Source organism: Orycteropus afer, unplaced genomic scaffold (genome assembly GCF_000298275.1).
Source record: "Orycteropus afer afer isolate SDZICR_OR568_19922 unplaced genomic scaffold, OryAfe1.0 scaffold00252, whole genome shotgun sequence".
Classification (NCBI taxonomy): Eukaryota; Metazoa; Chordata; class Mammalia; order Tubulidentata; family Orycteropodidae; genus Orycteropus; species Orycteropus afer.
The window spans coordinates 1646656-1660169 of NW_006921839.1; the positions used below are offsets into that span (position 1 = coordinate 1646656).

General features: G+C 42.2%; 2 protein-coding genes across 2 annotated transcripts in view; both read left to right on the forward strand.

Annotated features, from left to right (window-relative positions):
- Positions 1 to 4700, forward strand: part of PPP1R42 (protein phosphatase 1 regulatory subunit 42) — a 91977-nt gene extending 87277 nt beyond the window's left edge. The window contains exon 9 of the mRNA XM_007949743.1: positions 4416 to 4700. Coding sequence (XP_007947934.1) covers positions 4416 to 4700 — 285 coding nt within the window. The remainder of the gene's footprint in view (positions 1 to 4415) is intronic.
- A 1651-nt stretch (positions 4701 to 6351) lies between these two features.
- On the forward strand, positions 6352 to 11571 carry TCF24 (transcription factor 24). Its single transcript, XM_007949744.1, has 2 exons — positions 6352 to 6711; positions 11458 to 11571. The coding sequence occupies exons 1-2, from the start codon at positions 6352 to 6354 to the stop codon at positions 11569 to 11571; spliced, it is 474 nt and encodes a 157-aa protein (XP_007947935.1).
- Positions 11572 to 13514: the final 1943 nt, after the last annotated feature.

Consider the following 13514-nt stretch of genomic DNA (forward strand, 5'->3'; position numbering starts at 1 on the left):
TAGATTGCCCAACCTTCCTTCTGAGGAGTGGCTGGTGGGTTTGAACCGTCAGCCTTCTGGTTAGCAGTCAAGTGCCTTAGGCACTATGCTACCAAAGCTCCCAAATTGACAATAGTAACTCAAAAGATTAGATAGGAAACTTAGGGGGCAGTGAGTTTATATAAATGGAGGGAGGAACAACTCAGAAAAGAAGGGTGGGAATGGTTGCAATCTCCACAAATATAATCAATGTCACTAAGTTGCACATGTAGAAATTGTTGACTTGGTGTATGTTCATCAGTGTATATTCTCAACAACAAAAATAAATTATATTTTTTAAATGTTATATTAAAACCTAACTCAAAAGAACCACATTAGCTATTTTCCATTTAAGAATATGTCTATATTTTGAAAGCTAAATCTTCATTAAAACCAAAACCAAACTCACTGCCATTGAGTCATTTCAGACTCATAGTGACCCCTCCTTGGGTTTCCGAGGCAGTTTCTCTATGGAAGTAGATTGCCCCATCGTCCTTCTGAGGACTGGCTGGTGGGTTTGAACTGCCAGCCTTCTGGTTAGCAGTCAAATGCCTTAGGCACTATGCCACTAGAGCTCCTAAATCTTCATTACCCAAACACAATTTTGAAACAGTCAAGTCTTTTGAAGTAAGAATATTATAGAAGAGGCAAAGAGACTTGGAAAGTACAGTCAGATGGTCCCCATTTTATAGAGGGGGAAAAGAGGTTTGCAGAAGTGCAGTCAGAGAGTTCCAAGACCAAACAGTTACCATAAGGCAGAGCTGGGACTTGCATCATGTCATTGACTCCAAAAGCTCTGTTCTCAACTACTCTGCCAGAGGGTCTCAGGTTCAAACACTCTCAGGGAAAGCGAGTGAAGAAAGCCAGGTTTGGGCTGAAGTGAAATGGAGACCATATGCCCAAGTAAAGGCAACTCTAGCTGCTGAGCTGCAGAGCAACCTGGCCAGGTGGATATGCTGGACTTTAGAAATCAGAGTAGCTGGCAAGTGGGCTATCTAGATTGTGAAATTTTAAAATATTGGTTCAATTTTTTTTTTCTTAAAAAAATTTCTAATCCTTATTAGAATAGAGAAAATGAGGAAAAAAGAAAGACAGACAAACTGATAATACTAGCAAGCATATGGAGCAACTGAACTGCTGGTGGGAATGCAAAATAATACAGCCATTTTGGAAGATCCTTTGACAATTTCTGGTCAAGTTAAACATACACATACCATGTCCAGCAACCCCCTTCTAGGTATTTTTCTAAGTGAAATGAAAAGCTATACTCATACAAAAACCTGTACCTGAAGGTTTTATGGTGGTTTATGTATAATCACTAGAAACTGGAAACAGCCCAAATGTCTCTTGATTGGAATGGATAAACAAACTGTGGCCCGTTCATTCAATGGACTACCACTTAACAATAAAAAGAAATGAGCTAGTCATATGCATAACAATAAGGATGAATCTCAAAATTATTATGATAAGAAACCAGATTCAAAGGACTACATACTGTATGATTCTATTTATATGACAGTTATATGACATAGTAAAGGAAACATGATAGAAAACAGATCAGGAGTTGCCAGGAACTGGGGTTGGGGTGGAGTTTGACCCCACAGGGTCAGCAGAAGGAAATTTTGGGGGGTAATGGAAATGTTCTGAATCTTTATTGTGGTGGTAGTTAAATGATTGTATGTTTGTCAAAATTTGCAGAACTAAAAAGGTGATTTTAACTGTGTGCAAACTATATTTTTGTTGTTGGTGTTGTGCTGTAGGTGCAAATTTACACAGCAGAATTTGTTTTACATTCAACATTTCATGTACATTTGGCTGCACTCCCCAATTGCCATCCCCAACCCTAACCCACTCTCCTCCTCTCCCTCCCCATTAACCACCCCGTCCCTGTGCCCTTCTTAGTTATGAATTCCTGTCTGTCCAGCTTTCCCTCCATGTGCAAATTATACTTTAATAAATAAGAAAAAGAGTTGAACAGTGAAGAAAAGCAGCAAAAACCTATTGTTTGATTTGTATACAAACACACACACATAAAAATCACACACAAAGCAATATATTTTGTTCACTGATATATATGATTATTTCATATTATAAAGACAGTCTTAATGAGTTAAGATTACAAACTATTTGACACCTTTAGAAAAAACTCACAAATATAATTTCAAGATTTATTTCACATTCAGTGAAATAAAAAATCTACAGTGCCCTAAAGCCATGTATTTTCTGGAACACTAGACAATTAAGAATTCCAAAGAATGATACACTGTGAGAACAATATTTGGATTGTTAATAGGGTGTCAAGTTATTTAACATATGCTCTTAGTTGAGAAAATACAAAAATGTATTGCAAATTATATAGTTCTTTACAAATAAAATAGTATGGTTAAAGAGCACAAGCTTTAGAGTTCAATCTGCATGACTTGAATCCTATCTTTGCCACTTACTAGCTATGGGAACTTGAGGAAGTTACTTTAACCCTCTGATTTTTATTTTCCAAACTGTAAAATGTGAAGGAGCTCTAGTGGTGTAGTGCCTAAGGCATCTGACTGCTAACCAGAAGGCTGGAGGTTCAAACCCACCAGCCACTCCATGGAAGGAAGATGGGGCAATCTACTTCCGTAGTGATATTGCCTTGGAAACCCAAGAGGGGTCACTATGAGTTGAAATCGACTCCATGGCAGTGAGTTTGGTTTGGTTTTGGTAAAATGTAAAATCCTCATAGATTAAATAAGAAAATACCTGTAGAACACTTAAGCCAAAAACCTATGAAATGCTAAATAAATAGTAGCTGTTACTGATTATTTATGTATGTTAGAAATTTTAAGATTTTCATATTTTGAAGTTAATTGCAAATAGTAGCTTCAGTAAGTAGGACTATTCCAGAATCATCCCCATCAAAGGCTACTGAGAGGCTGCTTGGAGTGATATCACAAAGGACAAGGGGCAGCCTGGCGGTGGTCGGTTTTGTTACCTTTCCTTCCTGACAGGCTGTTAACAGCGAGAGCGTGGGTGCTCCTCCTTCCCCCTGCAGTAACTCTTAACAGGCTGGGCTAGGTTGAGACAAGTTAGGTGCCAAAAAAAAAAACGAAACAAAAACCCCTGCTGTGGAGCCCATCACCGAATCATAGGCGCCTCATAAGGAGCCCTGGTGCCGCAGTGGTTAAAGCGCGTGGCTGCTAACCAAAAGTCTGACACTTGAACCCATTAGCCGCTGTGCGGGAGTAAGATGTAGTAGTCTGCTTCAGTAAAAGATTTACAGCCTTGGAAACCGTTTGCCCTGTAAGGGTCGCTATGAATCGGTAAACACCAGACGGGTTTGGCGGTCTGGTTTTCAGGTGCCTGATTAGGCTCACTTGGCCCACCTTCACTCCAGTGTTCTTATTTGCGTTCCTCCTGATTCTGTGCATTCCTTTCCTACCCCAGGGAGAAAATCTTTAGATTCTGCCACGTTTAAAGGCTGAGAAGATTCATATAATTTGATGGCCTACTTCCGTAGTGATACTGCCTCGGAAACCCAAGGAGGGGTCGCTATGAGTCGGGGCTGACTCGACGGCAAAAAACAACACAACAACGAACAATCATTCATTGACTTTACCTAAGTTATTGTGTCCCAGATTCTGTATGTTAGCTACCCTTTTGAGGCAACTTTCATGTTTGGAATTTAACCATTCTCTCTCTCTCCCTCTATCTCCCTCTCTCCCTTCCTCTCTCCCTCCCTCTCTCCCTCTCCCTCTCTCTCTCTCTCTCTCTCTCTCTCTCTCTCTCTCTCTCTCTCAATACAGGACTCTCTCTTTGAAGGAATCTCAAAGCTCGCTGACAGGAAACGACGTAAGCGAGCCTCATCTCAGTAGATCAAAAGAAAAAGAAAATTCATTTATGGAAAATGAGTAAATTCAGCCTAAGTCATCGGAAACGTTTAGTTTTTAACTTCATAGTACTACACATCTTTTGTGGGCTTGTGGTTTTATAGAACCTCATTATGTAAGAAAAATCCTTAGGATCTTGTTTGATTTTGCTTCTTTATAGCATTTGAAGCATTGCTTTCCATGTGTGAATCCAAGGATTTAGTTATTCCTCATCTCATACAATTTATTGAGAAAATAAAGATTTTTTTCTCATTCACCAAAATGAGAAATTTTTGCGCCGCTGAAATTATGCTATGCTCCTATTTTGGATGAGAATTGGAATGAAAACCTGAAGATAGTTCTGATTCCTAATATGTGAACCAATATCCAAATATAAGATTACTACCTACGGTTTGGTAGTTCTAATTTTAAAATGTATTAGAAAGCATGAGACTATGTCGCATAAAAACAAGCAGTTTCATTAATGTCATTTTTAATTTAATATTCCGTTTTGACCCCAAACTGGAAAGTGTCCTGCTCTTCCAATTGTAGGCATTGTTTCAAGTACGTACTAGTTCCGTTGCTGCAAAGTACTGTGCATCCACTCAGACTTCCCCAATGGAGGCAGGGGAAATAGGGAGACTAAGCTCTGCAGGGTTGGAGCGGCCGGGGCCGGCTCTGGACCAGCTTCAGGTCGCAGAACCTGCTGTCAACGGCGCCTTGGATCCGCTTCTTCCCCGCACAGTGCACCCTGCTCTTCCCGCGGGTTCACGCGTGCAAAACGCCCCACATGAGTTTCCGGCAGCCAGGAAGCCAGGAAAAGAATCTTACGTCTAAATAGTGAAACGAAAAAGCGGTGGTGCAGCCCGGGGCTGGGAGGCGCGCGGAGGCCCGAGGTCTGCGCCGCCAGCGCAGCCCAGGACAGTGCACTCCCATTTTAAGAATTTCCGAGAGTAGCGTACACTCAAGTGAAGTTTATTTCTGCGCGGCTCACTAATGGGATCTCCGAGCACTGGGGTAGAAGGGCTACTACTTTAAATAATGAAGACAATCTGAAACATCTGCCCTGTGGAAGAATCAAAGATTAACGCATCCATTTGGCCTACTGACATTTCCTTACAGAAAGGAAAAAGTTATGCTCAGCAAAACAGCTGCATTCCCACCTCAGCTCGGCCCGGCGCCGGGAGCGGCCTGGGTAAGACTGGACCCGGACCCGAGTCCCAAAGAAGAGGGTGGTGGCGAAGTGGCTCTCAGCCTCGAGCCCAAACCTCGGTCCCGACTCTGGGCCCCAACACCGAGAGCGCCCTGGGCGGATGGCGTAGTGGTTAAGCACTGGGTCGCTAACTGAAAGGTGGGCGCCTGGACCCACCAGCCATTCCTCGGGAGAAAGATGTAGCAGTCTTCTTTCATAGCGATTACAGCCTTGGAAAGGCTATGGAGCAGTTCTACTCCGTCCCTTACCGTCACTCTGGGCAGGCATAGACTGCTTTGTCACCGGTTGGGTTTGGGGCGGGCCGTTTCGGACGCCCCGCCCCACCGGCCTGTTTGATTTATGACTGGCCCTCAGGCTTGAGGCGCCGCTCCCAGCGGCCACAGCCCGGGCGTCCGGTGGGCACCGACCTCCGCCGCACTGGCGGTCGCAGCCTGTTGCGGAGGCCGCCGGCAAACACGCCTGGCCGCCCAGCGCGCGCAGAAAAGGCGCAGTCAGTGGGGCTAGATCTGCTTCCGACTTCGGCTGGACCAGGATGGAGTGAGCGGCACGGCCCTGGCCACGCAAACCCGGCCCCACGTCGCAGGTCCGCCGGCGTAGCACAGCCGAGCCCCCGCACGGCCGCTGCAGGAAAGGTAAGCACCCAGCAAAACAGCCACCCTCGACCCCACTCCCGCGACACCGCACGATCCCCGCCCGCAGGGGCAGTGTGTGCCCTAGTCCGCGCTGAGGCCAGGGGTCCCCACTCCTTCGGCAGAAATTCCCCTAAGCTCAGGTCGCCCCTCGGCACTCGAGCCTCCAGCGCGAAGCGGGCGTCACGCTCGACAGCGAGTAGCTCGGAGGCAGGGCACCGTGGGCCGTGGCGAGGGCAGGGCTGCCCCAGGGCACCCCGGGCCGCCCCGCCGAACTCCGTGGGAACGACCCACACCACCTTCTGTGGAACTGGCCCGGTGATATTTCCGAAGCGAAGCAAGTGCCAACTCGGATCTATGCTTCCGACATCTGCTTTCCCAATAAAAAAGCGCGTTAGCCAAATTTATCCGTGAAAACGTAAAGCCAAGTACCTCGCGCCTCCCAAGCCTTCTAAAGAGCCCCCGAACTCGGGCCCCTGAACTCTCTCCACCCGCTAGGACGCAAAACTCGTGTCTCAGCAAACGCCCCCGGAGCCACGTAGGGGAGAGCAAGCGGGACTGGGCGCCGTCCAGGGGTCGGCCCGGCGGGCGCCCCACCTCATCGCGTCTTCTGTCTTTTGCAGCCCGCGCGAGGCAGGAATCCACCATGAACCGGGATGGCCCCCTAAACGCCCGCGCAGAGTCCGCCCCGACCGCCGCCGCCTGCGACTCGAGCCCAAGCGGGACGGGGTCTGGCAGCGGTGCGCGCTCCGGGAGCGGGCGGCCGGCGGCGGCCAACGCGGCGCGGGAGCGCAGCCGTGTGCAGACCTTGCGACACGCCTTCCTGGAGCTGCAGCGCACGCTGCCGTCCGTGCCGCCTGACACCAAGCTATCCAAGCTGGACGTGCTGCTGCTGGCCACCACGTACATTGCACACCTCACCCGTAGCCTGCAGGATGACGCCGAGGCGCCCGCGGACCCCGGGCTGGGCGCCCTTCGAGGCGACGGCTACCTACACCCAGTCAAGGTAGGCGCTCAGGGCGCACTGCGGAGCTCCTGCAGGGAGCAGGGGGCAGGGCACCGAACCCTGTCCTGTCTGCCGCCGAGTTCTCTTCTGTTCCTCAGAGTGAGTCTGTAAATCTTTACCGAAGCAGACTGCCCCAGCTTTCTTCTGCTGAGCAGCTGGTGGGTTCGAACCTGCGACCTTTGGTTAGCAGCTGAGAGCTTAACTACTGCGCCACCAGGACAGCTACGAAGAAAAACTATAATGTATTTGTTCATATCGTTTCAATAATAGAATGGAATGTATGTTTGGTGAATTGATCACTTATTCGCCAAGAGAATCCATTTTGTACAATTTGTTTACATCACATATAGGTAGAACGACCAGGGTTTTCATTTACTGTGGTGTATATGATCACAAGGAGTTCTGGTAGCTTAGTGCCTAAGGCACTTGACCGCTAATCAGAAGGCTGGCGGTTCAAACCCACCAGCCACTCCTGCGAAGGAAGGAAGGTTGGACAACCTACTTATGTAGTGATACTGCCTTGGAAACTATGAGTTGGGTCCGAGTCGATGGCACATAACAACTACAACATATGATCACAATTTATTACCTATATTCCGGTGTTTGCACTGCATCGTTTGTTCTTTTGTTTCCCCTCCAATTTTGTTTTTAAACCCTACATTGGTCTAGCTTTCTGTTCAAAATTCATCATCTTCCCCAATTTCTTTAACGTGAATTTTCAAATTTTTGGTTTCACCATTCTGAACCATTATGCCACATGCATGCACACACACACAAGTACAAATACAAAATTAAGACTTAGCCTTTAGTACAATATCAGAGTTTGATAAATTATTGAATAATTATTGAAATATGGAAGCTACACTCTGTAATACCAACTAACTCACAATTTTGTGGTGAGGCTTAACGTAATTTACTTTGAAAATATAGCCAACATGATAATAGGCTGAAACCATTTTAAATATTAAAAAAATTGAACCATCATTTATTTACAGTTATCATAGATCTTACACCTGTCACAAGCTTTATAACAATCTCAGTTGAAAAGTCATTAATTAAGAGCTTTTGCATTACAGTGTACATTAGATTGCTATTCAAATATATCATTAATATTACATTTATTTTGATTTGGTATTTTCCTTATACTCTAAGAAAGTTTATTTTAACATTCAAAATCAAACCAAACACACTGCCGTCAAGTCGGACCCGACCCATTGAGACCCCTCCTTGCGTTTCCAAGGAGGTATCACTACGGAAGTAGATTGCCCAACCTTTCTTCCGAGGAGTGGCTGGGGTTTGAACTGCCAGCTTTCTGATTAGCAGTCAGATGCCTTAGGCAGTACGCCACCAGAGCTCCCATTTTAACATTAAGGAGATTTTTTAATTATTATTATTAAAATCTCCTTAATGTTAAAATGGGAGCTCTGATGGTGTAGTATACAAAAGCCATCATTTAAATGTCACTTTGTGGGAGACAGAATGAGAAATCAAGTTGTTATTTACATTGGTGTCTTGCAGTGCTTTTTGAATGAATGCTGTTAGAGTGATCATTTTCATGTGACAATAAGCTTAAGACTTTCTTTGTACTTCATTCATGTACAAATCATATACTTGCTTTATATTTTGTAGTCATAACAATTTTAAGAAAAAGAAAATCCCATTTGTCCTCTGAATCAATTATTTTGGTTTTGAAAGACAACTCTAGAGATAATAAATAATACATGGCCAAAGGTTACCTCTTAAAAATGAAATTGATGATTGGACAATTAATATGATTTAAAAATCAAACATTTCCTGAGTGCCTACTATGTGCTGTACAAAGCAGTGTGTTAAGATAAAACTCAGCCCCTGCCCTAAATGAACATATAATAAGGTCTGAGACAAAAATACAAAAAACAGTACCATGAAGCAGAATGTTCTATATGCTATAAAAGAGCTATAATCATGTGCTATTGTGGGTCAAAGAAAAGAGATTTATATACATAATTTAAATGGTCTGTAATAGACACTTTCAAAATGTTTAAATAAAATGCTCAAATTTGGTTAATGAAAAAGGAATAAAAATATTCTGATTTTTAAACTTTTTGATTAATTGAAGGTCCATTATAAACTATTGTAACCCTTAGTAAAAAGTATGACTTTTTTTTCCTGCCTTAGGACATAGTTACTAGAGTCTTACTCTGATGATTGGAGATCTTTTAACAAATATCTCAAGGCAACCCTTTTGAACCATCAGTTCCTGTATTGTTATTGTTACCACATTAGCATTGTGAAGGATTTATGTTAAGAAAAAACAAACTCGCTGCCATCTAGTCACATCTGACTCCTTGGGTTTCCAAGGCAGTATTGCTATGGAAGTAGATTGCCCAATCTTCCTTCCAAGTAATGGCTGGTGGGTTTGAACCACTAGCATTCTGGTTAGCAACCAGATGCCTTAGGCACTGGACCACCAGAGCTCCTCCTATGTTAAGAGTATCTCAAATGCAACCGGAAGGTTTCAGAGACTAGACTCCTGGGGCATAGCCTGCACAGGGTTTTTTTATCCTTTTGGAATACAGTTGACTCAGATCAGCACTGGTGGCCCAAAGGGCAGTGATTCTCAAAAAAAACAGGACTGTATTTCAGATTTTTATTTTAGGGGGAGAAACCACGGTGACTTTATTCTTGTCCCTTGAGAATGATTGTTGATAATATAGACAGTAATTTTTAACATAATGATAGGGTTTTGTTATTTTGGGGTCATTTAATTCCTAAAACCAAGAGTACGTTTTTAAAGTCTTCAATTTCAAGTTCAGTTTTGGTTAATTGTATGACTTTGTGAGACTTTTTAGCTTACTAAAACTCAAAACCACTGCCGTGGAGTCGATCCGGACTCATAGCAACCCCTCCTTGGGTTTCCGAGGCTGTATGTCTATGTAAGTAGATTGCCCAGTCTTCCCTCCAAGGAGTGGCTGGTGGGTTTGAACTGCCAGCCTTCTGGTTAGCAGTCAAATGCCTTAGGCACTATGCCACCAGAGCTCCCAACATGGCTTTAAATATACCTTATTAGGGAAAGTAGAATTCAAGGTTATGTTAATCTACCCAATAGTAAAACAAGTCATTGAAAAGTAAAATGTAAATCAGTCAACTGGGTTTTTCCAGCATCATGCTGGCATACAACCTAAGCAATACTTTCTTTATATCTTAATTTCTAACTCTTCAAACTGTCTACATTAAATTTAGTTGAATAAAATCATTACAAGCTTTTTCAAAAATCCAGAGATACAAAGTTCTTAAAAAGGACAGTTTTATTATTTGATTCAATCTATGAAAAATTAGGCAAAAATCCACATACATGCTTTTAAGTCTGCTTCATTAATCATTTAAGTTTCAGCAAGTATGTAACGCAAGGAGCCTTCATTTGTCTCCACACTGGGTTGTGTGATTTAGAGCAGCGAATGTCCAATTCACCCAGAGTACTTGTTTGTAGTTGTATTTAATCCACATTGAATTCTTAAATTACACTTAAAATTTGAATATGACTTTTTTACGCTCATGAAAAAGAACTCTGATGGCGTAGTGCCTAAGGCATTTGACTGCTAACCAGAAGGCTGGTGGAACAGACTTGACAGCAGCGAGTTGGGTTTTTTTTTTTTTTGATGCTCATGAAAATGGGGCAGGATTCAAAGCCCTATTTGTGTAGTGTGTTTTCTCATAGTTTTGCCTATTTGGCAATAAAATTGTTTGAGCAGTTACCCATCATAAAGGTGAATTTTAAAAAGTCATGTTCAGTAATACAAATGTGATGATTAACAAAAGGTTAGAGCTGCATTATGCCAACACATCCTGGTATTTAATCGGGATATCACATAACTGTAACATCCAACATTCTAATCTTTGCAGCTATCCAGTTATTTGCACTTAGCTAATAAAACTTGACTGCTACCAGAAGGCTGGCGGTTCAAACCCACCAGCCACTCCTCGGAAGGAAGATGGGGCAATCTACTTCCGTAGCGATACTGCATCAGAAACCCAAGGAGGGGTCGCTATGAGTCAGGTCTGACTCGATGGCACGTAACAACAACAATAAAACATCTAGATGATTGAATTATTTACTTTACATTGTACTTCTCTGGTAAGTATAGACACATACTACTATGTCTGGAGTCCCTGGGTGATAATACTGTATATAGAAGTCCCTGGGTGATGCATGCAGTTAATGAACACTCAGGTAACTTACAAATTAGTGGTTTGAGTCTACTCAGAGGTGCCTCAGAAGAAATAACTTGAGTCTACTCAGAGGTGCCTCAGAAGAAATAACTTTAAAAAATATCTAATTGTAGGCTTAATGTTGTTTTAGATTGCCCAGTTTTCCTTCCAAGGAGTAGCTGGTGGGTTTGAACCACCAACCTTCTGGTTAACAGTCAAGTGCCTTAGACACTACACCACCAGAGCTCCTTTTTGTTTTAGAGTTAGTTTGAAATAAAAATATTGTGGGTGGGTACATTTTTACACTTTGGTAATATTTGTTTACCATGGTTTCTTCCAGCTCTTGTCCACATGCATACTGTTCTAATCAAAGTCTGGGTACATTTGCACTTTTATTGATAGCATTAATAAACATTAATAATGTCCCTTAGACTTTATAATTACATGTTACTTGTTATTACCAGCTATATAATATTTCATATTGCATTTGCATTGAGTGTTTGGAATATATGTCAGAGACACTAACTTTTGAATTCTTGTTAAAATATTCTTTTTCAGAAATGGCCCATGCGATCAAGATTATACATTGGTGCTACTGGTCAGTTTCTGCAGCATTCTGTTTCTGGAGAAAAACCAAATCATGGCAACACTTCAGCTGACTCAGAGCCTTAGACTCACATCTGGTGGGGACTGGTAGGAGTGGTGGTTGTTGTTTTTAAATAGTATGAAATAATTCTATATTTATTAGATCAGACATAAGAAACATCATTTCTGAAAGTTTATATATGAGTTAATAGTTGGATGTTCAGAATTACCTGTCCAGTCTAAATAATGTGGAATGAAATACTCAGTCTTACATAAAACACAGCTTATCCACTATGAGAAGTAGTCAATACTAGAACAAAAGAAACTATTCGAAAAAATACACAAAAGCAAAGAATTGTGTATATATCAAAAAGATTCACGTATTTTCTGTAGTATATCTACTACGAACTGAAAAGCTGATATCTAAATACAGTCTTCTAAGTTTAAAAGAAGTGTGTTTATAATACACCCAGTTCCATTTTTGTAGAATAGTCTGCTTATAGTCGCTCTAAGAAAACATTTCATTTGGAAGGCACAAAATCACTTCTTCAGTTTTAGCTGAATATGTGTGTTGAGGTATGATAAAGATGCAGTAATTTCTCTAACTAGTTTTTTCCTTTTTAGAAAACTTGTTCAGATATTAAAAATGGTTTGCTCCAAAGGACAGGGTTTAGCAGTCTTCCTATGTTGTTGTTGTTATGTGCCATCGAGTCGGCCCCAACTCATAGCGACCCCTCCTTGGGTTTCCGAGGCAGTATCACTACGGAAGTAGGATTGCCCAACCTCGATTATTAAATATCTTATTATATTTCCAAATTGTGAAAGACACTGGGAATTCCCTGCAGAGTGGGATGAGCAGGAGACTGAATGTCAACTGGGTGTCAGGGATCGTCACCTTCCTCCTTGGTCACACTGTACCCACCTACCCTTTCTTAAGGTCCTAGTTAGATGTTCAGGTTCAGCTGCAGCCACCCAGGAATGTGGCATGTTCAGGCCTTTCAGGACCCCCCTCATAGTCAGGGCTTTGGCAGGTTCCTTCTCCCCTTGTCAGTTCCTGTTCAGTTTCTCAGTTGGCGGTTGTGACATGTGAGAACTCAAGTCTGATTTGGGAATTCTGACACTGATCTGCACCTTGAGAGAATCTGAGGACACAGAGTGACTGTCCTGAGAATACATTCAGGCCTGAGTAGACCCCCTGAATCTGCCCTGCTGTGAGCCCACAACCAGGGAAGGACCCCCAGAGGAGCAGCAGTTACTGCCTGCCCGCACCATTGATTTCAGTTTTCCTTGGAGTGGGGAAGAAGAGGGAGAACACTGAACCCCAAAACAACACATCAGCACCAGTCTGTTTGGTTGCATCTTTGTGGATTTGGTGTCTTTTGTCTCCCTTTCCTGCATTTCAGTCATGATAGTTTTTTTTTTATTTTTTATTAATTTTTTCAGTCTTTACTATTATCCTTTCTAGCTGTGAGGTTCAGTTATTTCTCAGTACTGGTTTTAGTTATTGAATTTGATCCAAGTTTAGCAAATAGAAAAGACATACTTATACTTTGGTTGAATTAATATAGCAATCTAACCACCATTTTATTTTCACCACCCCTCAGTTTTCTTTCAGCTTTTGGCAGTGAAATGACGTACAAGGCCATTTGAAGGCAAAAACTGTCATTTAGTTGATTCAGGAGAACATGACCTTTATGTGGTGATTTATATCTGATAGGTTGTCATTTTTAATTATTTTAATGTGAATATACTCCTTATAATGTGACCAAAGCATGTCTTTTTTAAAAAGAAAAGGCAATATAATAAAAGGTTTCTACCTGTTGATATGTAGCGAAAATGTTTGTATATTTAAGTATTTGTGAATATATTTACTCACTCATAATATATAACATTGAAAGGAATAAAAGTAAAATGAGACTTAGGTACAGCCATTCAGTATTATAAGTTATTGACATATGAAATGCTGAAAATAATTTATTTTAAGAATGGAGTCAATTTATGACAATGTAACTGACACATTTAATTGGTTC